This window comes from Rhipicephalus sanguineus, chromosome 8, assembly GCF_013339695.2.
Source record: "Rhipicephalus sanguineus isolate Rsan-2018 chromosome 8, BIME_Rsan_1.4, whole genome shotgun sequence".
NCBI classification, from domain to species: Eukaryota; Metazoa; Arthropoda; class Arachnida; order Ixodida; family Ixodidae; genus Rhipicephalus; species Rhipicephalus sanguineus.
This window is the reverse complement of record NC_051183.1, coordinates 24,252,260-24,280,196: the sequence shown is the minus strand read 5'-3', so window position 1 is coordinate 24,280,196 and position 27,937 is coordinate 24,252,260. Positions and strand designations below refer to the sequence as shown.

The window sequence follows — 27,937 nt, the reverse complement described above, 5'->3', positions numbered from 1 at the left end:
CATGTGTTGGCAAGTTTCGTTTCTCTAATGTCTATCAGTCTTAGCTGGAGAGCAGGGATTATCAAAAAAAAAATACTTTGTTTAGAGCTAAGCAATACATTTACCCGGGGCACATTGCTGCCGATAAGTAACTGTATTTGTGTACCAGCAACGTTATTTCGATTGGAGTAGACTGTGATACAAAACATGTCACCGTAATGAGTCAGCATTTTCACTGATCTCTCAGAGTTCCATTTCGTCATCGTCGCCGATGCATTCATCGTGAGGTTGAAGAACCAGGTCCCCTGGGACAAGCGGCATTCCTTTACGGCCTCCCCTGCAGAACTTCCACGTCTCAGTGCGTCTCGTCCTGCAGATTGAGCGACAGAAAAAGGGGAGAAATTTTAATCACATTCACATGGCCAGTAATAATTTATTTACCCATCTAAACCAGCACCGACAGCTATTGTTCCCTTAGCGTGGATATCTCTGTTCCACACGAACAGAAAGTCCTCTTATCGCGTTTCGAAGTTAAACTACTGCATGCATGGAGCTGGTCTGGCTCTTTCTCATTTGTGTTTATTTTGTAATAAAGAATTGGTTGGTAACAACTTTTTTTAATAGTACTGCAGAGCTTTCGCCGACCAAGCCTTAGGTCTCCCACGTGGGGACGTCGAGGTCTTGATTCTCTTCCGCCTCGCAGGCCTGCTGGACGGCAAATCAATCGAATCAATCGAACGCTTTATCATGCAGTCACTTCCGCTTACTGAGGAAAAAATTCTCAAAGCAGCGTTTAATCGCATTCGATCGAACCTCGCTACCTCAAAATTCTACCTTTGTGAGCGACCGCCTCATTAGGACATTGTCACAGAGATGTGTGAAAAATCAAGAGATAAGTCACAATAGATGTGTGACAAATTTTTATTTGAATCAGGGCCGTTTCGATTCTCAATTCGTAAGTTACCATTAGTAACTTATATTGATTACTTTTAAATTTCGCAATTGTCATACAATTCACAGATGTTCATTTGAAAGAAATTATTCGTTTCTTGGTCAGTTTCTTAGGGTGGGCGTTAGCCATTCCCGTGGGACATCATTATCATCATCATCATCATCATCATCATCATCATCATCATGCGCGGGTGGTTTCTCAGCTCAGCGGTGGATGGTCTTCTCGATCCAAGCCTTAGCGGCCTTAGCTACTTCTCTTGGTCGGTCAATGTGAGATTGGCTTCTATTCAACGACGTTTGAAAATTACACATTGTTCAAACCGCCCTATCACAAGTCCCCCCCCCCCACCCTCTTCCTTTATTAAGCTGAATCATGCTTCGGATCTTACAGTAAATTACGCATCACGATAAGTGGTTCATATGAGCATCCCTTTTGCACATTGTGGTAACCAGCGCAACTGAGCTTGATGTATGTGGTGCCCAGAACATGGCGGCCTTTACGTCTTTCCGTCGCCGCGACTACTTCCGGCACATACCACACGCAAGTTCATATTCATAGAGACTTGTTTCTACTGCAAAACGTCGCGGGGGGATATATTTTAAACAGTGACTACCTCCCTATTTATTACTACCGGGAGAAAAGGAACACCGTCCTTCGTCTCAGGTAGCCACTCCACTTCTGAAATAATGGCCTCTGAGATTTTAAGCTTGATGTTTATGTCTGCTTATATATAAAAAGTGCCGCCCTTCATCAGACATTCCGCCCCTTGCGACGGCAGTTGTCAGCCTGCTCCTTCCGTTGCTCATTCGTTTTCATATATATCTGTGGAAGCTAGTTTCCTTATCCAGTAATCATAATCTGCGCGCATATCTCGTGCGAATGCGTCGTGTCTGCCCACGCAACGGGCGATGCATCCGTTGTCATTTCCCCGACAATCGTTAAAATGTCATCGTCATATTCATCATCATTTATCGGTCTCGTAATAAGGAAGGCAAACCAAAGGTTGCACGCGGCCTCGCCTTTTCGAGAGCACGTGCATATCTAGGGGCCGAATCTTGAAGTACAGGATTCGTGGAACGGGTCCCATTCTCTCGCTGTCTTCCCGTCGACCAGCCAGTGTCTTCCAGTGGAATGTCACGTTTTGAACGTCGAACAGTCTCTTCTTTGTCGTGAGCAGAGAGGTGTACTTCACGCCGGGCTTCGCGCTATGTGGACTGCAAAAACAAAAGGATAACGAAAGTTTCAAGGAACCCAACTCCTTAAATACCGGACTCTTTGGTTGTCTGGTAGTTCGAGTGCTACTACCAGACACCCAAGTCAAGAATTAGTGTTGCCTCCTCTTTTTTGTGGGGTGGGGCGAAGGGGGGAGGAGGGCAGCGTTGTGTTGGAGACATTTGTTAATGAACGAATAGCAGTGATAGGAGAAATGGCAGAAGCCCTAAATATGAAAGAATTTTGGAAAAAAAAAATGAGTATCAAGCTGTTTAGAATAAAACAAGAAAAGCTTTGTGCAGTTTAGATTTTAAAATCCAGAAAAGCTAATCACTGATTATCAAGGCAAATATAAGGGCGTTATTATTAGTTTAGCGGCAGGAAGGCGGAAAGAGTTGCGAAAATATGCAAAAGAACGAGATCAATAATTGAGCGCGTCAGAACATCATCGACACAAGTTTACATTAAAAACGAAATTATTTCTTTTTCCAAGCAATGAATGTTCGTATACATGAAAAGAAAGAATTTCTTGAATTTAGTAACTGCGTTGATAACTTTTATGTCTCAGTGCCACATGGCATTTTGGACCACTTGGTCGGTAGTGTGTGAGCCAATTGAGCCATCCGCTTTCATCTATGTCTCGGATCAGTCATGGCGTATAAGTGTTGTGTGGTAATAGCCGATGGAATAAATCCTAAAAAAATGAGAATGCTTTTATTTGAAGTTTTTACACTTTCAACAACGTGCAGACTCAAGAAATGGTGTGAGTGCCGTGATTTAAAATAGGTCGCTTATATCATGTTTGTGAATATGCAGATACGCCGTTGTTTAGAAGTATATCCCATTATATTTTTGGCACACGTCGACGTAAGTTAGTAGAGAAGAATCATTGCAATGTATTGAGAGAAGTCTCTAGGAACATTGTGATCGACGTGCAAGGCATCAGTGTGAACACAGTGGTTTAATCGGCGGTACCTTTTGTGCATCCTTATGGCAATATTTTGGTCCACGCCTGGCAGCGTCAACTGGACGTCACCGAAGAGATCCCATAGTGGCACAGACTTTGTGGTCTTGACAATTATTTGGTACTGAAACACTTGGAACATCATTGAAATGGGACAAAGTCAGAAAAAACATTACAGACACGCTTTTCCTGATGAAACAGTCCTCTTCAGAAGAAACGCAAGATTTTGCAGAGATTAACAATCCGCGCCCTGCTTCCGGTTTTTGTTGTTAGTTTTCGCTGATTTGTAAAGTAAGCCGCAGTGAGGGTTCTGTGCTTAGTTATCAGCAAAGTATTCTGATCTCATCCTACAGCTTGTCTAGTGCGGCGCAGTATCATTGTCATATGATTCTGACAATGAATACTAGCAACATAACTAAGTAAACCTTTATTGTTCTCCACACCTTTGATTTCTCAAAACTTACATTTACGTAAAATTCACGGGCGTACACCCATTCCACGCGTCGAAAAGCTTACTGATTGTTTAATAAGCTTAGTCTTCTCCAAGAGTCAGTTTTTTGTTTCTCTGTTGTTGTTTTTTTTGCATTGTAGGCATCCCTGCGTATTTTCCAGCACCTGTCCCAAGGATGACTTGAAACTGAAATTGAATTTTTTATTTTTATAGTGAGCACAACTTACTAGGACGAAGGTGTATGAGTTTCAAAACGTTGCTACAAAAACAGGCGATTATAATGAAAGCATACAGAGGCAGAAAATACGTAGTCCCCATGTCACATCACTATAGAAATACTAAACGCAGTTCTTTGGTGGTCTACTAGATACGTTAATGTTGTCTGCCATTATTATGCGGTTCAGAAGTGCAGGCAGTTGAAATTTTAACATTTGGTTTCCGTAGCTGGTTCTGCATTTCGATTCATACCACACTTCAGGATGGCGCGCATTATAAGCAGGGAAGATGCCTCGCTTAGCTTGTAATGGCACCAATATTTTTTAAGAAGCCGTGTTTACATACACAACAAAGTTCTAATAATGCAGTGCTTCACTTTTTTTTACAAGCAAGTGCCAAATCTACGAGTTCCTGGACAAGAACCGAGCCGGCCGTAAAAAAGAACGAACTGACGGCTTCATGACTCTGATATTGATTAGTTCCATACGCACTATGAAAATATGTACGAGATAGATATTATCTCATCATGTTTCATAGGAAGTTACTGGATGTAGTGGTTATGGGACGAACAAGTTTTGTTTTTATGATGCCAGGCATAAAGAGAAGAAATAACTCGTCTCCAAAGTAGAATATGCTAAACTTCCCAAGTACCTCTAGATCTCGGGAAATTACTTAGGTAAATGCCTTTTCCTTCGCAGCAACGTCAGATTGTAATGTTTCTTTTCATGTTCTTTGAGGACATTAATAAACTTCTTTTCATATGAATGGAAGCTTGAGCGAGTTGGTATGCGTTCATCTTTGTTGAAACAGCACTCACTAGACGACGACGAAGTAAAAGAAGGCACAGGACAATGAGCCAGACTCCTTTTTTCTTGCTCATTGGCCACGTTTTCGTACACCACAGATTATTTTTGTTCAGAAGCAGCTAGACCGGATAAACGTGAAGATTCGAGATGGGCCTGCAGCAAATGTGTCCAATCAGAATCTTAAGATAGAATTCGATGAGATTTTCCCCTCTAAGCCTAAATTTCAATCATACAGGGTGTTAAATAGTCGGCTGCAAGATTATCTTACACACGCGAAAACAAAAAATATAGTAGCCACAGATGCTTCAGTAATTGACGAAAAGGCAGGCGTAGGTATTTACTCCCCTTCGCTTGGCTGGTCATTTTCATTAAGACTGCCGGACTTCACCCCTGTGTTTGAAGCTGAACTCTCGGCAATTATACTGGCGCTGCGAAAACTAGATTTGAACGACCATTGCGCAATAATAATAACAGATTCCCTGTCAGTATGTACATCTCTAACAATGTCATCAAAATCAATTGCCTTAAAAACGCTCCTTACGCTAGTGCCTCCACAGTTGAAAATTTTGAAATTATTATGGGTACCTGGCCATTGTGGATTAGAAATAAATGAAATGGCCGACACACTAGCGAGAGCGGCATTGAACGGTCCAATAATTTCGGTCCTCCCTGTAGTAGCCAGCATAACTGCGATTAGGTATAGGAAATTTTCCCTTCGAGCAGACGCCATAGAATCAATAACTTCATGGACAGAATTTAGACATCTAAAATTTCCATGGAAAATTCAGTGGTGTCAAACTAGACAATTAGAAGTATTATTAACTAGATTACGATGCCGAGTGCCCCCGTTGAATCTATATGCACACAGGGCTGGTCTGGTGATATCTCCCCTCTGTCACTTTTGTTCAGAAATCGAATCGATAGAGCATTATTTTTTATCGTGTCGCCGCTATATATTACAAAGAAAAAGACTTCTTGAAACCCATTGTGCTAAGTTGGGGATATTTTTAACAATAGACGCTATTCTCACCTTCGGTGCTTCGGATTTGGGCGTCAGCCACAGGAATGTTTTTGATGCCGTAATTGCTTTCCTTCAGGAAACAAAACGAATGTGTTTTTAAGTTCTTAAATGCAAACCTGTTCTGATAATAGCAATGAATCAATAAGAAAAAAAAAATCAATAAAAAAGAAGACGTTCGGTACCACAGTAATTTCATTATTCTAATTTCTAGTTAGGATGAGAAGTCTGGGCTTAATGTAGAAATAATTATTGCACTAGTTCTTTTTATGTGTGCTTGTCTTTTGTGTTAACTTAGCAGTTTTAAATTTTCATATCTACAATTCTTGGCCAATCCCCCAGAGTGGGTATGAGCCATGTGTAGAGGAACATCATCATCATCATCATCAACAGCGCCTGTCCTGCGCCTTCTTTTACTTCGTCGTCGTCTAGTGAGCGCTGTTTCAACAAAGTTCTTTTCATATGCTCCTCGAGGACAATAGCTTAATTGTTAAATTCTGAACTAGCTTACATCACAACCATTGTTCTCATTTGCACATAGTCCGAACATATGCTATTTTCTTTTTTTTTTTCGTGCCCTCGTGCTCCTAGGGCCTTTTTGTCCTCAGTCCCCTTCCTCTGTATATAGTAGCGCGTAGGCGCTTTCATATACAACAGCAGAGTTTTCCGTTCTTCAATAAACAGCCTTCTCTCTCTTTCCTAGGGAAGGAAATAATAATAATAATACCTGTGGTTTCACGTGCCAAAGCCACTATATGATTATTAGGCCCTCGGTAATTGAGGGCACCAGAAACTTTAAACATCTGGCGGGCTTCAACATGCACTGCCATCGCACAGTACACGGGCATCTAGTATTTGGCATACATCGAAAGCCGACCGCCACAGCCGAGATTGAACCCGCGACCTTCGGGTCAGCAGCCGAGCACCGTAACCACTGTACCACCGAGGCGGACACATAGGGAAGCAAAGTTCGACGCGCATCACTCACGGCAATACGGCGGCTCCGGGTTTGTCTTCAGGTAAAGCTTGAGGGAATTTCCTCGAGTGCGCTCGCTGCTCCTTTTCCGAGGTAGCCTGCGAACCTGGTCAGCAAGAAAGCCCATGACGGCACATCGGCCCCGACGAGAGGCACAGCCTCCACAACGACCAGCCGTGAATTCTTCCCACGACCTGCATCGAGTCAAAGGTGTTTAGCTTAGTGTGGTATTCGAAAGCCTTGAGCCAAAGTCTGCAGTGCACTGTCAAAGCGACCAACTAATGTACTAATGTCATTGTTGGCGACTGCATCTCCGGTGTTTCAGCCAAGGCAGAAGGAAAGATGGATGCAACAGGCAGTCAAGATGGTAACAGTGTGCGCAACCAAGAGCGCACACTGTTACCATCGCCTGGCAACGCTGTTCACAAGCGTTCCATTTGTTATCAATAAAGCACTCTTCTTTTGGCCACCACCGTGTGCAGACGCTCTATGCAAGGCGATCGATACAATGGAGAATTGAAGATATGAAAAATTCTCGAACAAGGGGGTGGGGGGTCTTGTTCCTGCCTTGAAGGAGACAAGACAACTTGCCGAAACGTTGGCTCCAGCGACACCGCCTCTTAAAGGGACCGACAACTGATTTTTCTCGACCCAGTTTTTTACGGCGCGACAGGAAGCTTACCCTTCGTAGCGTTTGTAGCTGCAGTGGTTTATCCTAAAAGCACGTAGTTATTTTATAAGCAGTATTTTTCGATCTGAAAGGCTCCAAATACGCATGAACGCTTGCTCCAGCAACGCTGAGAATTGATAGCGATGCCGCTAGCCCTTGTGAAAGCTGTCGTTGTTCTGCTTTCACAGGAGTTACTGTAGCTATGTTTAACCATGGAGGAAGGAAAAACTATCGCATTCCAATGCATTGCGAAAAGTGTGGCGGAAGTGACGTCAGATTTATGGGGCAAACAAACCGGTATGGGGCAAACAAAACAGCAGACGCCCCGCGGCGTGCTCTCCGCGGTGGTTCGCTTCTGCTCAGATTTGTAGTCCCGGCGTAAACATAGCGCGTATTGTGCGGTTTGCACGTAGTAAAACGTTGCAAGCAGACGTTTACCAGGCTGTTCGTGCGTGACAGGTCCGAGCACTGCGTGCTGAAATTCTTCGTGGAGCGTATTTGTGCAGCAGTACAGAAAGTACCGGTACGTAAATCAGAAACATTCAGCCCCTACATCACCGTATGCGAACTCACCTAGCAGTCAGTTACGCGTTCTGCTGGGCGTTAGATCTTTCTTTTCCTTTCTCGTAGCCCGATTTCCCTATCTATTGCCCGATTAGCGGTTCTTTGCTCGTGTATAGGGAATGAGCGCAGTGGCTATTCGGCGCAACGCCAACCTATAGTTGACGTAACTTCACGTCGAAAAGAGGACCCCGCTGTGTTGCATAGGCGATCGTGCACGTAAAGTTTGTAATTCCAGTGCGCACACAACATAAGCACGCAGCGAGCGCACACCGCACAATATATACATCACGTAGTCTGATAATAACAACAAAAGTTTATTGCCCTTTCGTTGAACGACACAGCCTCTAAAACGTACGATGCCTTCAGCGCATGTTATGTACGGCGCGTCAGACGCCAAAAACAAAAGTTCAAATGAGTTCTGAGTTGACAGAATGAGTAACAAGCAACAGAGCGCACATCCGAGAGCTTCGCACGCAAATACCGTGCCTTAGTGATCAGCCATGAAGCGAACGTATACGTACACATGAAAAGTGACACCCGATACTGTCCGCAGTGCACGCGATTTGCACCGGGTATACGCAACAGCTGGGCATTGCGTAGCTTTCCTAAAGAACACACACAAAGAGCAGCATGCGTGAATCGACTACATCGCTTGCACGGCGAAAAACAAACAAACAAAAAAAGGCTGCAAAGTTTCGCGATGCGCGCATGCGCTTGCAAACGTCGCAACGGAAGTCGCGAAATGTTTCGCTGCGCTTTCGCTAGGAGCTGCGCTTCGCTTTCGATGCGGGTGTTTGCGATGTGGGGGCTTCATGAATGTGACGTCAGGGCCTCTCCTTAGTATTCCTTCCTCCATGTGTTTAACCACCTTTATTTTGAGCTTTCAAACCATTTTTGAAAATAGAAAGCTGTTACAATGAGATGATGTGGCTTTATACACCTTCTCGGTATTTGTACAGCGTTGTGTGCGCCTGCGCCCAAGGTTGCCTGCACCTGTGACATGGATGGCTTGTCCCGGCATGGGATCATTACGCCAAGCGAAGGCAGCGCCACTTTGTTGCATACAACTAACGCAGGCCTATATGTACATTTTTATGGAGTAATGTCTTTTAATATAAAGAAATTAACAATATTTCAGTACTAACAGAAAAGTCATCGAACGCATACACCAATCAATGGTCATGTGACCGGCTTCATCGGACCGTTTATGATTTTGCCGCCAGAGGCGCCAAATGTCATTTTTCGCGACTTTCAATGAAAAAATAAAAATATAAATCCACCTCTCACGAGATAAACAGGGTTCGTTTGAGTCAGTGCGACGGACAATCTTTCCATCAGTGCAGTCATCTCATTTCGTGTTCTGGGCAGTTGTCGGTCCCTTTAAAGATTTTCTTGTCTCTGGTGTTTCAGTAACTTATGAGAAATCCTTTCTTTGATGCTAACATCACAGGTTTTTAGTCGCGATGCAAGAGTGGATGTAAATGCCGCGTTATGAACACCGAGTAGAACCAGTCTAAGCGAAACTTAAAGAAACACAAAACCATACAACCTCTGAGCATTGCCACGATTCCTATCCGGATTGCAACAGAAACTTCACAATCGGCTGTTCTTTAAGTTACACTCATTTACAGGGTACAGTGATCGGCGAGTGAAACGCGAAACTCGGAGCGCGGGAGTGCTGCCGGTGAGGGTAAGTGTGTGGGCGACAGCGTTCGTAATGCGTGGTGACTGCATATAGTAAACAGTCGTTCAGACTGTGGTTTGCGGTGGTTCCGGCGGAGCGCTGCAACCATTCGTAACGGACGCCCGCCAACTCCAGCCAATTCACGCGGCGCGGCACGTGAGCGCAGTGTTTTGAAGCCATGGCAAGCAGCGCTCCGCCGGCGCTACCAAGATCCACATACCGAACGGATGTCTACTGGATGCAGTCACCACGTGTCACGAACGCTGTCGCCCTCACCGTCGCCCCACTGCCAGCAGCCTCGCTCTGATATCGCGTTTGAATAATCGAACACTGTGCATTTGCACTCAGGAAAGGGCATCATAGGAGTACACTGAAAAGGCCATTAGGGTCAAGTTTTTCAAATCAGGAACTTCGTTTCAACCGAATGTGGTGGTGGGGGTGAAACTTTATTTCTCAGAAAAGTGGGTTTTCCCAACGTTTTCCTCGGTTGGTTTTACCTGCAAGCCACTCCTACTGGCAGACATAGCCTCCTGTTGATGGTGGCAGTAAAGTAGTCCACAGATCTCTGATGGTCACAGGCTGCGAGGCGACGCACGCTCTCCAGCATGCCTTCCAGCAGGAGACTGTTAATGTGCTGCATGCGGCATCCCGGCTGCTTGTTCCCGTTGTTCGGGTAGAAGTCCATGTGACCGACCAGCTGATCAATTCCAAAGCCTGCGTGTGCAGCAAACACAACAATCCGTGCAAGCACACCACTCCCACGCAAAAGTGTCCACATTGACGAGGCATCTACACTGTGCCAGCTGACGTTTCCTCATCAGAGTTGTGCTTGGTCGAAATTTCCGGAGCCCTCCGCTACGGCGTCCCTCATAATCATATCGTGGTTTTGGGACGTAAAACCCCAACCATTCTTAATACAAGAACTAGGGTATGGCACGGGGCGCTGAGGTAATAAAGCAATTAACATAAACAATACTGAAGACTTTTAGCGTGATAGGTCTCTCCTCCCTGTGCAAACCCAGAAAACGTTCTTGTACATGCGTTTGTCCTTGTAGCTGAGCCTCCTCGCACGTGCGTCGTCATAGCAATAGACATGCGCAGTGTCGGTTTGTTCTCTTCTCCCACGTACCCCTCTCCGACGGTCGGCTAGAGCCGCGGGCCGGCGGGAGAGAGCGCCTAGAGGACTCAATTGCTCTCACGTGACTCCAGCGAAAGCAATACAAAGCAATTGCGGACAGAGTAACGCTTCTTGCCACGCTGGGGTGCCGGCGTGCTAGAAACCACCGCGGCATGCTTTCCTCGATACTTGCTGCTATCGCTCTACGAGGTTGGTGTAACCGCGTTCGACCACGGCTTTTTCATTTGGGTGCATGAAGAATCTCTCGAAGATTTTAAGGATTAGTATGTAGGGCACATGTGCACTGATACATGATTGATTGATTGATTGATTGATTGATTGATTGATTGATTGATTGATTGATTGATTGATTGATTGATTGATTGATTGATTGATTGATTGATTGATTGATTGATTGATTGATTGGCACATGTTCCATCCATTGCTAGTGCTGCAAGCAGCCCGGCAGTGCGGCACGTGATCCCTATGATGACTGAGTCGCCTTCGTAAAACCACGATCGGGACCACGCTTACCTTTTTCGTTGAAGAAGCCGAGGTTCGCGATGAAGCTGAACGGAAGGCTCGCGTCGGAATGGATCACGTCGACGAAGGCTGCGTCGGTGGGATCCAGCCGCACGGCAGGCGGCATGTGGAAGAAGTACGGTCCAGCCGGGTCCAGTCCTGGAAACGTTTCACAAGGACACTCTCGGCAAAGAAAACACAATCGACTATGCACTCTGCAAGAACACAGGGATCGCTGGAAAGCTCCTCTAATGGTATATACTATACTGAAGGGTTGATATGTGGGCTAGTTGGTATGGATTCATTATGGAAATTTGCCAGCGCAAAGAAACGGGACACAGATAGAGCGGGAAACAATGAAAGCGCGCACTGAAACTTGGATTTATCAACAGAAGAAATATGTACCACAAAAAATACGGGGGTAGATTGATTTCCGTTGACCCTTCCCTCGTGTATTTCCCTCTGTATTTGTGTTGTTTATGGTATACATTTCTTCGTAGACTCAATCGGAACTTCTTTGTGTCCAACTCCTTCTGTGTCCTGTTTGCTTGCGCAGCCAAGTTCTCATAATGAATGTACACGATTATACCTATTTGAATCCCACGTAAACCTGGTTCTTAACCAGTCTTCATAGCGGAAACTTTGCGCACACCACACGAAGACACAACGAAAAAAAGTACACAAGGGACTAACAAAAAATTAAGTGACCTATATTCCGTAAGAAAGCACATCTATACATTCCCACGCATGAGCAACATGGCATCGCAAATTCATTTACATAAAAACAACAAAACCATGAACAAAACGAATACCCTATCACATCTTGTTTAGAAAGTAAATTTCGTCTTCATTAAATGCGATGGACGGATGACTAACACGTGCGCCTTGAAGTTTGGAGATATGCCAAGCTTCTACAATCTCTCTTGTCTCATTAAGGGGAACATACACAACAGCAGTTTTATTACACAATGGACTACACGATTTCTATTACCAACGCACATAATGTAATGCGTTGGTAAATGCGTGTCAGGCCTTCCCTTGAGGTTGGCCGAGTGTTCTTTTAACCTTACATTCAAGCATCGGCCGGTTTCACCTACACAGCACTGGACACACTTGAACGAGATCTTGTAAGCTACGTTTCTTTTGCAATCCACAACCCGGGGATCAGGACGCTTTGAACACTTCTTAGCGATACTATTGGGCTTGTCTTCGTGCAGATTATTTACAGCAGGTCAAACACACCCTATTTTGTTTCTTGCCGAGAAAACTACACTCCCACCATATTTAGTGGCCACCTTCTAAAGTTTACGTGGAAAACCATGCAGGTACGGGGTTACCGAAATTTTCTTAGTGTCTTGGCTTCTCTGCATCCCTTTCCTCCTCGAATTTTATTTTCTCTTTAATGCTTCCCACCTACTGCAAAGTGCTCAGCCATAATTCTTCATCGTCATCAGCCACATGCAGCATCAGCAAAGCACATAATACCTTACAGATGTGTAGCGGTACCTCGCTTATCCACAGAAAGACGAATAATGGCGTAGTGGGTGTTGTCCTACTTCACAAAAATTATGATTTATGGCGTAGTCGATACATTGCGGAAATCCAAAACTTCAAACACACTTAGCCTTGCCCCAACACGAAGCTGCGCTCAGAATTCGCATTAGGCAGCATTGTAACCGTTGGCGATTTTTTTTTTTTTTTTCGGAGCACACATGTCACTTACAGGTGGGTATTTCTGCAGTACTGGTACTCATTCCTGGATGCCATGTGCGCAATGTGGCTCCTTAACGAAAACGTACATAGAATGACCTACTCTTGGCATGGGCATATAACTATTGGTAGTCTATACCATCAATATTTGTCGATGGCACTGTAAATGGCTATGACACTATAAATATAATGAGTGCCATTATTCGTAAGAAATAAATACATCCACGCGCGCAGGGCAATCTACGTGCCTTTAACGCACATGACGGGTGCATTTTATTGCGGCGTAGTATTGAGGCGTTCTTTTTCAGAGTGCATCACACTGTAGATATTCTGTGTAATGTTATGTTTAAAATCAGCATGTGGTAAAGTCATGGTTAAATTAGGACAGATTAAGATAAAATCTCTCAAATGAGCAAAGAGCTCGATGTGATGCTTGTTCTTACAACTACAAGGTGGTTAGATCTATTTCATACTTTTTGTGCTTATGAAACTATGATCACTACATTGTTGCACCTTCGCTCATAAATGCGTCAAAGCAAGAATGTCCTTCACCAGTGATCCTTCCGATCTTGTCGATGCGCTCGCCGGCATAGCCAGCTATCTGTGCGCCAAGGCTGTGCCCTATGATGTGGAAATCCGCTGGAGACGCGTCAGTCGCATTCTGAAATTGAAAGATGAAACTAAACATCAACTTCAAATCGGGATCAAACAAGATAACTTCACGGATCAGGTGCGACGGACACTCCAACGTTAAACTTAAAGCAACCGCAAACGCGTTATGGACTCTAAACATTGTTCACGTGAACGCTTTCTCGTGTTTCCTTAGAAGGATGAGGATGGTTCGACGGAATACAGAGCATGAAGCAAATACTTCTTCATACGTTAGATGAAGCGTGACTAGGTTTGCGCCAGCAGCGTGTGTTCATTTTTTTTACTCCACAACTGGGTGCTTGGTCAGGCAGTCGCAATTTATCAACCATGGTTTTGTTGTGGATAAGCTGCCTATCTGTTAAATCTTCGAGCACTTGTGATCCTTACGGCGTGGCCATTTCACTCTTGATATTCTGCATCCTCCCACTTATCCCAACACTTTAAAGGACCCACTATCAAATGTAACCTGGGCTTTCGAGCCAGTGTTGTTTTCGTCGACACCTACAACACTAAGTGTGCCACAACTCCCTCTACTGCATGCATATAAGAATACTACGTTGGCCTTTAAACCTAGCTTCACTACGGACCCGCTGGAGCTCATATCTGACGTTTATCTGAAACAATGTCCAGTTGTCTTGTTTTTCCGCTGAGTGCCTTAATTTTGTGTCTTATTTAGGATACTTCGGGCCTCTACAGGCGATGAGCAAGTACGATCGCTTAATAACTTTGTGAATTCACCGAGCACTCACCTGCAGTGTCGATATGAGCAACGCGAGCTCGGCCCCTACCACTCTCGTGTTGGCCGTTGCTCTTGTGTACGGTGGTCCGTTGCCTCGGCTCCAGTCGACCACGATCACGTTGTAGTCGTCGTGCTTCAGAAACTCGTCCTTCATGGTCTGTGGCAAATGACAGAGAACATTCAGTCACTGCACTTATCTACCCGTTAGAGCATGAAGTGAGAAATTGAAAACAAGTTATGCGTGGCCTTAGATGACATCACGACGTAAACACCAATGTACCGCGGAGCTGACGGGAAGCCTCAGCGATGAAATGTGAAGCGATGTAAAGGTAGGCTAAGATGGGCATGGTTCAGCGCTGAAGGAATCTCCTCTCCCCTTGACAACCTGCATTTCTGCAACCTCCAACTCGCCGCCTTCCTCCACTCGATTCCGCAATACTACGCTATACCCTGCCTCCTCCTTTCCCTCCTCCTCATCCTTACGTCACTGTCCCTTGCCCTCACTTCCCCTTCCCAGTCCCTTGCTATGCTATACTATACTATACTATACTATACAATACTATACTATACTATACTATACTATACTATACTATACTATACTATACTATACTATACTATACTATACTATACTATACTATACTATACTATACTATACTATACTATACTATACTATACTATACTATACGTGAGTATCATATGCTTCACGCTCTCCCCTCCAGCTTTCCCCCTCATCCTCACAAACTGCTCCTCACCGCCACACACTTTTCCCAACTCTTTGCTATATCGTATGCTATATGTTGCTATGCTTTACCCCTCCCCCTCCTCCTTTCCATCATCCTTCCCCTCACATCACTGCTCCTCACTTTCACCTAAAGGAGTACTGACACGATTTTGAGACATCACAAAAGCGACATTTTCCGTTTCCTTGGTATGCAGTGTCAACGCTGTCCACACACCGGTGTCGGAGAACACGTATAAAATATTTTAATTTGACTGAAGTTTTCGTCGCTGAGCATCTGCAAGCCAGCCCCACTGCAATGGGCATTATCCCGACGAGTCAAGACAGTTCTTCCGAGTTTGCGAGTTCTGCGTCCTGCATGCAGCCTACATCGCAGAAACCACTGTCAGGGTCGCTGGACGACAGTTCACAAATCGTTGTTTATGTGCACCACGAGCAGATGACGGATTTGCTGCGAGTATATCGCGAGTTCCTGTATCCCCGTGACGTCATACTGATATGATACGTCACTGAGAAGCCGTCCCCTCGATGTCGAAACCGAAAGTGTATTTTTAAGGTAGCGGTAATTAAAATATATACGATGCATTCCCAGGCACCACAGTACTCGTTTTAGGTTTCTCGACACCAGTATTTTTAATTAGAGCAACAATCCGAAAATTTTTTAAATTCGTGTCAGTACTCCTTTAACTTTCCCACTCCTCGCTATACTATACTATACTATACCATGGATGGATATGCTATGCTTTAACCCTCTTTCTTCCTCCTCACTCTCAATTCCTTTCCTTCCGATCCTCCGAGATTTTTTAACACATGAGTCATATATGGCTTTCGCCTTAAATAAGCAAGCGAATGTCATAGGTCCGGCACATGTCGCGTCGCGGTGCTTCGAACGACTACAACACACATCTACATGACTTGAACTTTAGACGTGCTGCACAAACAGAAAGAAAGAGGAGGACCCCAGAAAAGAGCGCGAGAAAAGAACCGCGCTCTTTTCTTAGTTCTTGCTCTTTCTTTCTGATTCCGCAGAAGGAAGATCGAACATGAAACGACTAGTTTTCCAAAAGATGAAAAATTCGTGAACGCCGATGTCGCTGGAGCCGACGTTTCGACAAGCGGACTCGTCTTCTTCAAGGCTGAAACTGCTTTCCTTAGCTCGTGTATGTATACGTATGCTTCGTACCCTCTCCTCCAACCCAAACAAAAGACAATAATAATTGGTGAGGTTTAATGTCCCAAAACCACGAAGTGATTATGAGGAACACTGTAGTGGAGGGCTCCGGAAATTTTGAACGTCTGGTGTACTTTAACGTGCACCTAAATCTAAGCCCACAGGCCTCGATCATTTGGCCTTTATCGAAATGCGGCAGCCGCGGCCGAGATTCGAGCCCGCCACCTTTGGGTCAGTAGTCGAGCGCCATCACGACTAAAACACCCCGGCTGGTTTAGAAGGAAAGCAGTGGGGAAGTGCGAAAACGTGGGTGGAGGTTGGGGAGAAAGAAGGGACCAGTGTGCCTAATTGGGTGAGTCAAAAAGAAAGAGGAATAGTCAGTGAAAACAAGTCTGCAAGGAATCTCTGCTGCATCTACATGACCCTTACGTTCATCCACTTGCCGACTTCCTGCGAATCGATGAACCCGTGCACGATGACCTTGGTCTTGAGCGAGCCGTTGAAGAAGGAGTCCTCCACGGGCCCAATCATGCCGTCGGCGCTGAGCAGCTCCGGTTCGTTCGGGTTTCGCTTGGTGAACAGCAAGAACCGCGTGCTGATTCGTTCCCGGTCGTCGGGAAGCACGTTGATTGGCCGATGGATCACGTGGTAGAAGATATCGTCGTTCTCGAAGCAGCCGAGACCGGGCATGCACTTGCTCGACGACGTGGGCGCAGCGCCCACTGCCGAGACGGAGATGGGACAACAGCTGACCGTGAGCTTAGTGGGACGGTCGGGGCCGACAGCGCATAACAAGAGAACAAGAACGAAGTCTGAGACAAGGACAGACTCGGAAAGAACGCTTCATGGACAGCAAACATATATTTGCTTTTTTGTGTTGCGCGACAAGTTCAAGGGCCATCAGAACCAAGATGTTTCCATTCCGGTTAACCGCACTGTCTTTCCATTATTTGGTTCTCTCTCTCTCCCTCTCTCTCTATCTCTCTCTGGCACACACTTCTATCGCTTACTACAGTGCGCTTGTTGGGCGAGTTTTTGCTTTTTTTACAAACTTCCTCCAACACAGCAGTGGCACTATTGCAGGGGGCTGCACATACAAAGTCGACATAGTTTAAAGACCTTTCTGTGATAGAACACGGAAACAGAATGCAGAATATAATAGCAACAACATAAAACAATAACAGCTAGCATTCCACCAAAATTTGAATACATGGCTATAGCAAACAGATATAAAAGGCGCAATACACATGTCATGACTCACAAGTCCCAACGATGAGACAAAAGCACTGCTGTCATTTAAGCTTACTATATATCTCGAGGGAGTTGGTTCTATTCTTCAATTGGTTCTAAGAAGATGGAGTTGGCGAAACTAGTGGTTCTGAAGGAGCATTCCTGTATTTTATGCGTGTGTTGACGACGTCTTTTAGAACGATATGTTGGTACCAGTAGGTAGGCCGCTTTCTTAATTCCTGTTTGATTATAATAGATGCTATGTAAAAGTTTTAATCGAAGTTGTCTGTTGTTATGGTAATTCAAGATGATCGAGTTGGTAATTCACGATGATTAAAAAGAGCGCAATACGACGTCATACAAGACGAAGACTACAGCACAAGTGCATACTAACAACCTAATGTTTTAATAAAGCAAGCGCATATATATAGAAAGCAAAAACACGTGTTCAACACGGACGGGACCAAAATTTCTCAGATGTGCGCATGCAGGTGTACCTAGTCTTAGCCTTGTGTAAAGCGAGAGAAGGGTTTTTTTTACATAGTGATCGACAAATTTCAAAATGAAGAAGGCATCAACCAGCTGTCGTTCTGTGTGGTCGCCACGACGTAGAGGACGTCCCTGTGACGTCCTTCACTCCTATCAGATGCCTAGGTGACGGCACGTCATGGTGACCAGACGTCACGAGAGCTGGTTGAAGCTTTCTTCATTTCAGCTAACGTAAATGTGTGATACTTTTACATAAATTATACAGTGAATTCAGCGCCAGTGCATTTTCATCTGCTTGTTTGCGTGGTCACTGACCGTCGAAGAGGGTATTCAAACACTCCGTAGTTCTAACAGGACTCAATGCCACCCATAGTATGACCTATGGCTGATTTTATACCCACAGTATTACATATGGGCGAGAACGTTTTTGTCGTGGCTTTGGGTGCTTCCGTCCAGGCTGTGGACATTGTTCCAATAGAAAGAATTGAAGTCGGATGTAGACTACATAATGCGCGGCATAGATATCTGGCAACACCGCTCTCACGCGCATGCTTTTAAAACGCATTGAAATCTCACGCCATTGGTGTAGGGTACGCCTCAATGGCTCTCGAGCGCAAATTCGCACAAAGTGACTGACAGTCACGGGGTCTCAATGGTCCTTGGCCCCACTGCTCACTGAAAGGGAACGTGCGACAGGCTAGTGTGTGAAGAGGTGACAATAGACGCGTATTGGAGGGTGGCGGGAAAGTAAATAGGATGATCAAAGCTCATAGGTGTGATGAGTTTTTCTCGACACAGAACAGCCTTAACTGAACATCTTTTGGGCATATTTAAGGCAGCGCAGAATACGCAAGCACGAGACAAAGCGCTGACTTTGTCCTAGGGTCTTCTTCGCCTTGTGCTTCCGTCTTTTAAGCTACTTTAAATATAAACCCTAATCAACTCACCCAGTCTTACATCCGTTTGCATCTCTTGGACAGACATTCATATGTGATGCGGTAAAATTCGCTAGGAAAAGGATCATAATGAACAGTTATGAAGAAGGACATGATAACTCTTAAAGAACACGACGATAGACGATATGCGCCAATAAGCTAAACGAGTCCCTGCAGCGTCAAATACAAATCCTAAGCACGGATTACAGCTTCTCTGAGCTTCCACTGACCCTGTCGGCCAGCCATTTCTCACTTTGTTCACTCCATGTACGAGACGCACAGTGCCTCGACCTATTATTTCGAACAGTCTATGCTGGCAACGCGGTCAGTCAGCGAATTTCATCACTCCAATTGCAGCTTGAGTTTTTGTGTGTGCGCGCATGTATACGGGGGTATGACCCCCCCCCCCCTTCCTGGCTACGTCAATGCTGCCTTTACAGCAACTTGCCGTACTCAGACGGATGGCATTTCCCTTCGGTCCGATTGCTCGAAACCTATACACGACAAAACGCGGAAGCATCAACTAAGCGCGGAGCTCAGACCACATTGTCGTCGCTTCGACATGAGCTCTTGTCGCCTGCAGTAGGAGACGGAAGAGTTCCTACTGGAAGCCTGGACATGTCCTGCTACGGACACGTCCAAGCTTGCAATCCTACTGCAATCCTACTGCAATCCTACTGCGCAATCCTACTACGAGCCATCCTTCGCTACAGTACCACGACCAGCCATGATCATTGGCTACGTGACAAGAGATACCACGAAACACTGCATCAATTCACACTCAAAGGAATTCATGCAGCACACATAAGATACACACGTACGCAGAGAACATTGTGCCTTAAGGTAAGTCTGCATTTCCCTAAAAAATAAAACGTGCCTCTTTGACAAAAGAAGGTAGAAGTCCCCCTTGAAAATGTTGGCATTAAACTAAGCAGTCTTTGGTTCTCCTTGCTTATACTTTCAGAAACACACTTGAGGGAAATCTGGCGCTGATGTCTATGGGAGCTGCAACTCATGGCGCTTCAGCCAGAATGGGAATCATGGGTAGTACATGGATTTGTCTAAGCTTCGTTCCTTCGGATCTGTGTGGCTCCGTGTGGCCTGCAGCCGTTTTATTGCAACACGAAGTTCAGCAAATGTTCAGCAGTCCCACTTGGCCACCTTGACCCTTTTAGGCTGACCAATTCAGATCAGCTCACGAGGTTCACAGCGAGCAATTATTGTACACAAAACAAAAGTGAAACCGCAACAATAAACAACGCCACAAGTTCATTTCAATCCGCAAGCATGAAGACTACACTCCTTTTCATACATTAACTACAGCGCTACGGAAGCATGGGAGACTTGTTGCAGTAGATGCGTTCGCACCTACAAATAGTTCGTTAATTTACCACATTACCACCCGTAATGTGATTTTTTTTCGCTCTTAGGCTGAGTAATAAATGAAGATACTCCTTGCCTTAGAAATAAACAAACCCCGTTGTTTATACGGTTGCCAATAGGTTGCTCTGGAGCGCTTATCGTATCTTTGTTTTCGTTTCGTGGACTCCGCAATCAGTTCCGGTTGTGCGCAGACGAAGCCAATCGCGGAGGCCAAGTTTACAACGACGAAATCCAAGCGCGAGACGCGCGAACTCGCGCACTTCGCTGACCGAACTTTCCTGACCGAACTTCTCGCATAGCTTTGACAGCGTTCCACCTGATATATGAAATGGATAATATTGTCACGATAATAATAATAATATCTGGGGTTTTACGTCCCAAAACCACGATATGATTATGAGAGACGCCGTAGTGGAGGGCTCCGGAAATTTCGACCATCTGGTGTTCTTTAACGTGCACCTAAATCTAAGTACACGGGCCTCTACCATTTCGCCTCCATCGAAATGCGACCGCCGCGGCCGGGATCGAACCCGCGACCTTCGGGTCAGCAGCCGAGCACCGTAACCGCTATACCACCGCGGCGGACTATATGAAATGGAGTATAGGCACGTCCATGTACAGAGGTACACACGCTTGTCTAGGTCACTTGAACGGCGCGCTCCGAACTGCACTGACGACGTTTGCCGTTTACACCTGATTTGAAAGAGCCCAAATTATAGCATGCATGGCCGCTTAAGATGAATGCTTAATCGTGGGATATATCAAAGCACTTGTTGTTGGTATACACGGCGCCAGAGCGTGCTTGAACACGCCGGAGCGGGCTATTCCAGCGTTCTAGACAAGTGTGTTGAACACTGTATACCACCCACCATTCTCATGGTGCCTGAACGTTCACAGCGCCACAGTTCTCCCTAGTAAATATCGTAGGAAGCTGTACACCCTTGCAAATAGTGTGCAGAGATTCGCTCTGATGCCGGAGCGGGCTATTCCAGCGTTCTAGACAAGTGTGTTGAACACTCTACCACCCACCATTCTCATGGTGCCTGAACGTTCACAGCGCCACAGTTCTCCCTAGTAAATATCGTAGGAAGCTGTACACCCGTGCAAATAGTGTGCAAAGATTCGCTCTCATGCCGGAGCGGGCTATTCCAGCGTTCTAGACAAGTGTGTTGAACACTCTACCACCCACCATTCTCATGGTGCCTGAACGATAACAGCGCCACAGTTCTCCCTAGTAAATATCGTAGGAAGCTGTACACCCTTGCAAATAGTGTGCAAAGATTCGCTCTCATGACGTCATTTAGTCTACGCATTGGTCAGCATTTCGTTCTAACTCACGTGTTCGACGCAGAAGCTTGGTTGCGTGCTCCGTTATCCCGGCTCCGACCACGTTGCACATGAAGACGACCACACCAACGCGAACCACTAATGCAGCCATTGTTTCTTGGTCTTCGACTTTCTTGACGTTGGAAACACCGGGCTGCTGAAAGACGACGCCGATGCCGCAGCTGGCCAGGTGGCCGCACTGGTTGCACACTCTGCGAATGTAGGAGGGCAACATAGCGTCGAGCCGAAACGTCCTGACACTTTCCCCCGCCCTCTTTCACCGTTATTTTCCTCATTTTCGAAAGTTAAAAAAGAAAGAGGGAAAGCTCGGTTATACCACATCGCACCGACGGAAACTGTCGTCGGCCGTGTGTGCCTGGCTGCGTCGTTTGTTTCCCAGGCCGTCATTTTGAGCTGCCGGAGCACAATGACCGCTGCTGTACACTTCCGGGCGCATGCAGGTATGCCTTTTTGCTCATTGGTTTATTTATGCCGAACATTGTTTACTCTGCTGTTTCATTTGCTTGTTATACCATAGAAACGACCTGCATTTATTTACTATGTGACAAGCATTCACCGAGTGTCCGAATTCCGGAGAGGGAAAAAAGACTGCAAGGAGACGTTGGCCCAGATGGGTACAGGCGTGCGTTTTTGTTCATCTATGTTTGGGTTGTCACTCTGTGTCAGAATGCCTAAAGTGTAGCCCATTTAAGCAGAGAGAAACGTAACATCGGAAACACTTTCGAGCTTAAACAAAGCGATTGACGCATGCGGCGCCCTTGGAGAAGCAGTCCTTAATGTACAACAGTAACTTGACAAAGCGACTGTTGTGAAACGGTAACGTGACCACAGTGCGACATAATGTCAACACAATGTATGTAAGGGAGAAAACAAGCATAGGCTTATGGTCGAAAGTTTTCATAAGGTAATATCTTGCCCTGTTGCCCTTGGTGTAGGGAGTAATCGAAATATTTTGAAATCTCCTCGCGATGCCCACATGATCTCTACTACAATGTCTTCCATATCCACCGCGTTCTTTGGAGACACCCGAATTACATTGATCAGTCATTCAGGAGGGGCATGACAACACATAGCTGCGATATTTTTTTTCTTTGTTCGTCCTTACGAAAGGTTGTACATAATGCATTATTCTGTGCCCTACACCCTAAAGTCATTGTTAGTGTGGATCAAAGCGTAGAAGCCAGCCTACATGCCCATTATACTCAGAGGCACCCCTTCTCCGACCTGCATAAAATGCACGTGATGTAAGGAATTCTCAGAAAAACTGCAATAAGTGATCGTGCTGCTTCATGTCATAGCGGCTCCGTGAGTAAACATTTCTACCTGCACCTTGCTACTCGTCTGCTTTCCAACACTTCGTAGACTATATCCATACATGAACCAAAACTCCAATAAAACAATTTTTCAAAATATATGCGACAGGTCCTAAACACATTTATTTTCATCCTTTCACTTGCTTTTGTTACACCATCTTGGCATTCAGAACTGTGGACTCAACGCGCTAAGTGACGTGTTTGCAATAACCAATTTACCCCAAGCTAACTTACTAGATTGCTACAGTAAAGGAGTGTCTTCTCCTGGTGATGGTATCGAGCTTTTTCCGTGATTTGCTTGATTACAACTAGATTTCAACTGGCATTAGTGTGGATAAGAGCTAATAGTTTATTTATTGCGAAAGGATTATCGCGTGCTAAAACATCCGTCTCCGCATATACACTAGCGTCATCGTCTAAGGCTCTACGTGACGGCTTATGCAAATGAAACATAGTATCTTATAACCGACTGCGCTTGAGGTGCTTCTTTGGCATGCTGCCGCAGCAGTAATAAGAACCAAGAGACGTCACCATCGTTAAATATAGTTGCACTACATGCGGTCGAAGTCAATCCGCATATTCTAAACTATATGCAGCCACTCAAACAGCCTGTGTTGAACCACGTCCGCCAATGCAGATCCTATCAGTCTGAATTTTGCTATATGTTGTCACACCACAACATGAGGAGTGGGAAAAGATATAGTCGAAATTGCTCGATATGCCGGTATACTTGAAATATGCCTGATGTACTTGTAATACTGCAAGCATATAACACGAAGCACACAATCAACCAACAAGCTGTACCGAACTACAACGTACCAATCTCCTAATCTCTGTCGTCGCGCCGTTTGGACCACACCAGGACGCGAGGAATAATGTCGACGATGCCGTTCAGCTCTGGACACCTCAGGATGGACAGCAGATCCAGCGTTGCTCGTCGATTCAGCCGCACTGCCGATCCACGCCGTCTCGAACAGTAAGGCACGTCTTCTCCTCCGACCGATGAACATGACTCCTCGGAAGAAACGCGCACTAGTCCACACCGACACGGTCCAGCGTCATCCGTACGATACAAACGATGCGCACGCACCCAGCATGGAAGGAAGAAACAGGTTGTCGCGTGACGGAGCACCTCTTCTTCTTCTTCGACGGCGACCGCAACGAGCGCACTCTCGCAAAACGGCAAGGCCGGAATAAGAAGCAGGCCGGGAGTATTAGTAGTGCCGTACTTCAAGACCACGGAGCTCGCCGACCCGCAAAAGGGGGTGGGTTGGGCCGATTCCGGCGGCCGACCGGCAAGAAGAGGCAGCCGCCTGACCTAAACCGCCTCTCCCTCACTCGCATACCACACCCCTCCCCCACTTCCACCCATTGGGGTAGTGGGCGATCAGCACCCAAAATCAAGCCGCCCCACTTTTGTCCGCTTCTTTCCTTTCCGCGCTTTATTAATATTTTCCGTCTCAAACTACAGTTGGTTCCGGTGCTGGACCTGTTGCCCGGCGTAGCCCCCGACAACAAGTCGCATGAATTCCGTCCGTCAGTACGTTATATCCTGCGTCTTGGAAGAGAGTACCTCTGTTTGCAAGCAGATGCAAATAGGCCAGCTGTGTACGGAGCGAGCGTCGTAACCGATGTCATGAGGTATGGAGGGCGCAGTAAAATAAGAAGCTCTCTCGTTCCTGGTCCACCGTTCAGCAGGCGGCGCACGTAACATCTACTCACGCTGTTCACCTTTATTGCGTACGCATGGGAAACCTCACTGTTCATTTGCATAGAGACTTGCCTTCCTTTGTCCCTTTGCATCCTAACTTTAGTTCTGTTTTTTTGTCTGCTTTTTCTTATAGTCCCTCCGTCCATCCATTTCTTCGCTCGTCTCTGGTTCTCTGGCAAGAATGAATACGACAAGAAAACCAAGAAGCGAATATCAAGTAGCACTGCACACGCAGTGCTGCCGGCAATGAACAAGTGCTTTGTTGCGTGTGGGAGATCATAGTTAGCAGTTGTAGTGCGTATAGGAAGCAGCACCTCCCGTGTTATTACACAACAACGCGCCTCTTCCGTGTCGTGCCGTTTGTACCCCAAGACCAGCCCGCAGGAAGTCCCGCGGGCTTCCTTCCTGACCTCCCGCATCGAGTACACACAAATAGCGCCGATGAAGAAAGGAAAAACTTGCACTTACGTAACAGCGCATTGTTCTAGATATCCCCCTTCGAAACGGCACTGGAGTCATTTCGCGAGAGCTAAGCTTCGCTTCTAAGTCACATCCGCTTCGGTCCTTTTCGTGAGCCCTACAGGCGGGCATACTTTTGATTCATCAATAGGCACTCGTTCGAGGCTGAAGGGGGATCTTTAGCGCTTTGCAGGCGCTTTGCCGCGCCCGTTGCTCCAGATGAAAGTGTGTCCCTGCAAAGCCACTTGCCTTCACGCAAAATACACCGCCTCAGCCTTTTTCACCGCTTCTACAGCCATTACCATTTCTTTTTTCTATTTCGGGTCAAATGAAATAGATCAGGAACGTTGTGCTAAATTTGGCTCTGTAAACGGCACGTTAAATAGGCTTTGCAACGACTTATTCTAAAACCCACGAAATCAAAAATTAACCTATAAGGGTACTTGGTTCTTGGATGTGAGCGCGAAAAGACAAGGACGAAGGGAAGAAGACACACACACTGGCGCTACTGACAACAAAAAAAAAAAAAGAAGAAGTTGGTGTCTATTCAGTTGGTGTCTAGTTGGTGTCTATTCATTGTTACGTTATTGCGCACCACTCTGAGGACGAAGACTGAATCACATGAACACAAGCGCGAACTTGAAACTGAATTTAGTAGACGGACACATGATTCTTTTATACAATCGCGTATCATATATAGTTACAATGGCATCTTTGGGGCTAACGCAGAAGAAAATAACGTATCTGAATTTGTAATGCAGGGATATACGATAGGTGCGTGTTTCCTCGGCATGAGTGGTTATCGGTGTTGTACTATTTATATTTTAACATGAAAGTGTTTTGTGCCGGGGTCCACCAAGATTTTCATGACGTATTTCCGTCACGGAAATATGGCAAAGAAAAAGAAAGCTATAAGAAAAAGTTCCGTCGACAGGAGTCGAACCCACCACCTCTCGGTCCGCGACGACGGCTGGCGGGCGTTTAGCCCACTGAGCTACCGCCAAACTTTTTTCCTTTATTGTGAGCTACCGTCAAACACATAACGAAGGCTACATGAACGCGCCTTTTATCTTTCACGATTTCCTCACGCTGTGCTCTTGCATGCATGGATGGATGGATGCTATGAGCGTCCCCTATATAACGGCGTGGTGACATGTGTGCCACCAGGCTCGGAAAACAAAAAGAACGCGCCGTTGCTGCGACCGTCCCATTCGGCGCGTTTTAACACACCGCCAGCTGGTGGCTTCGGCCCAATCCTGGCTCATAGCGTCCATCCATATCGAAAAATAGCTCTCCGACGCTCGCCTGGCTGTCGCACCGCGTTCCCCGCTCGCCCTGTGAGAATTAACTGCCAGGCTAGAGGGAAGACACGGCGCGCGTAACGTTTCTCTTCGCGTTTCACGACGCTTTGGAGGAGTGCATATCGATGATCAGTGTTTATTGTGCGCTTGCTGATGCCATATTTGCGCGGGATTCACCCATATGCGGTGTCCACGTATATGTTAAGAACTTTAGCTACCGCAAGGGTTAAATCATGGTCACGGGCGTTAGTCGTCGGTACGGAGATGTACCACTAGGCGTCAACGTGAGTGCGTCCACATCAGGCGGTGCTATATCTGCCAAACAACAATAGACATTATACAAGCTCTGATATACCACTGCACTAAAGCAATCAACTACTTCTGTGACGACACGTTTCACTTTCGTGTTTTACCGATTCCTATGACAGAGGGATCAACCACCTTTTTTAAATCAATTTTTGTAAATGTTTTGGGTTTGTTTGTAACTATGGCACGTGATTGTTTAAAAGCATCATGTGTCCGTCCAATGAATTCAGTTGCAAGTTTGCGCTTGTGTTCGTGTGGTTCAGTCGTCGTCCTCAAGGTGGTGCGCAATAACGTTCCAATTAAAAATTAAATTACGGGGCATAGCACTCCAATACTATACACAACGCAGGTTATGAATCTTATGAGGGCCCCGCCGCGGATGTGTAGTGGTTACGGTGCTTGACTGCTCAGACGAAGGTCACGGCATCGAATACCGGCCGCCTTGAGATGGAGGCAAAATTCTAGAGAACCACGTGCTTAGATTTAGGTGCACGTTAAAAAACCCCACGTGGTCGAAATTTCCGGAGCCCTCCACTACGGCATCCCCCATAATCATATCGTGCTTTTGGGACATAAAACTGCAACAATTATTAATTACTGTTAATCTTACGATAGATGACGTAATGAAGTCCTCCTGCTTCGTATTCACCGCATGAGGTACTGTAGCGTACGCACCCAAACCACGGCACACTTGCCTATTTCTTTTCTGTTTTTTTTTCATTCCGAGCTTATTATAACATCACAACCGCAGCCAGGAATCGAACCCGCGAGCTTATTCTCAGCATGATGATGCCATCGCCACTGAGCAACAGCTACGGGTAGTTAATTTTACACACAGCGCTCAAGACCACCTCCTTCATGCCGGTAAAGCATTCAAGGAAAGTAAGTGGCCAAACATTAATGGATGGATGGATGGACGGATGGACAGATGGACAGATGGACGGATGGACGGATGGATGGATGGATGGATGGATGGATGGATGGATGGATGGATGGATGGATGGATGGATGGATGGATGGATAGATGGATGGATGGATGGATGGATGGATGGATGGATGGATGGATGGATGGATGGATGGATGGATGGATGGACGGATGGACAGATGGACGGATGGACAGATGGACAGATGGACAGATGGACGGATGGACGGATGGATGGATGGATGGATGGATGGATGGATGGATGGATAGATGGATGGATGGATGGATGGATGGATGGATGGATGGATGGATGGATGGATGGATGGATGGATGGACGGATGGACAGATGGACGGATGGACAGATGGACGGATGGACAGATGGACAGATGGACAGATGGAC

The 27,937-nt window shown here is 46.0% G+C and overlaps 1 protein-coding gene across 1 annotated transcript; it reads right to left on the bottom strand.

Moving 5' to 3' along the window:
• Positions 1-222: 222 nt before the first annotated feature.
• LOC119401562 (pancreatic triacylglycerol lipase) lies at positions 223-21,739 on the bottom strand. Its single transcript, XM_037668463.2, has 10 exons — positions 21,517-21,739; positions 16,571-16,863; positions 14,242-14,388; positions 13,394-13,502; positions 11,144-11,290; positions 9,990-10,206; positions 6,587-6,768; positions 3,119-3,239; positions 1,951-2,145; positions 223-349 (listed from the first exon to the last, which is right to left on the bottom strand). The coding sequence occupies exons 1-10, from the start codon at positions 21,737-21,739 to the stop codon at positions 223-225; spliced, it is 1,761 nt and encodes a 586-aa protein (XP_037524391.2).
• Positions 21,740-27,937: the final 6,198 nt, after the last annotated feature.

Coding starts and splice junctions, on each gene's coding strand:
- LOC119401562 (XM_037668463.2), bottom strand. CDS start 21,739: ATGTTGCCCTCCTACATTCGCAGAGTGTGCAACCAGTGCGGCCACCTG. Junction 16,864..21,516: donor CAAGCTTCTGCGTCGAACAC/GTGAGTTAGAAC, acceptor CCGTCTCGGCAG/TGGGCGCTGCGCCCACGTCG. Junction 11,291..13,393: donor CAAGATCGGAAGGATCACTG/GTGAAGGACATT, acceptor AAACGTTTCCAG/GACTGGACCCGGCTGGACCG.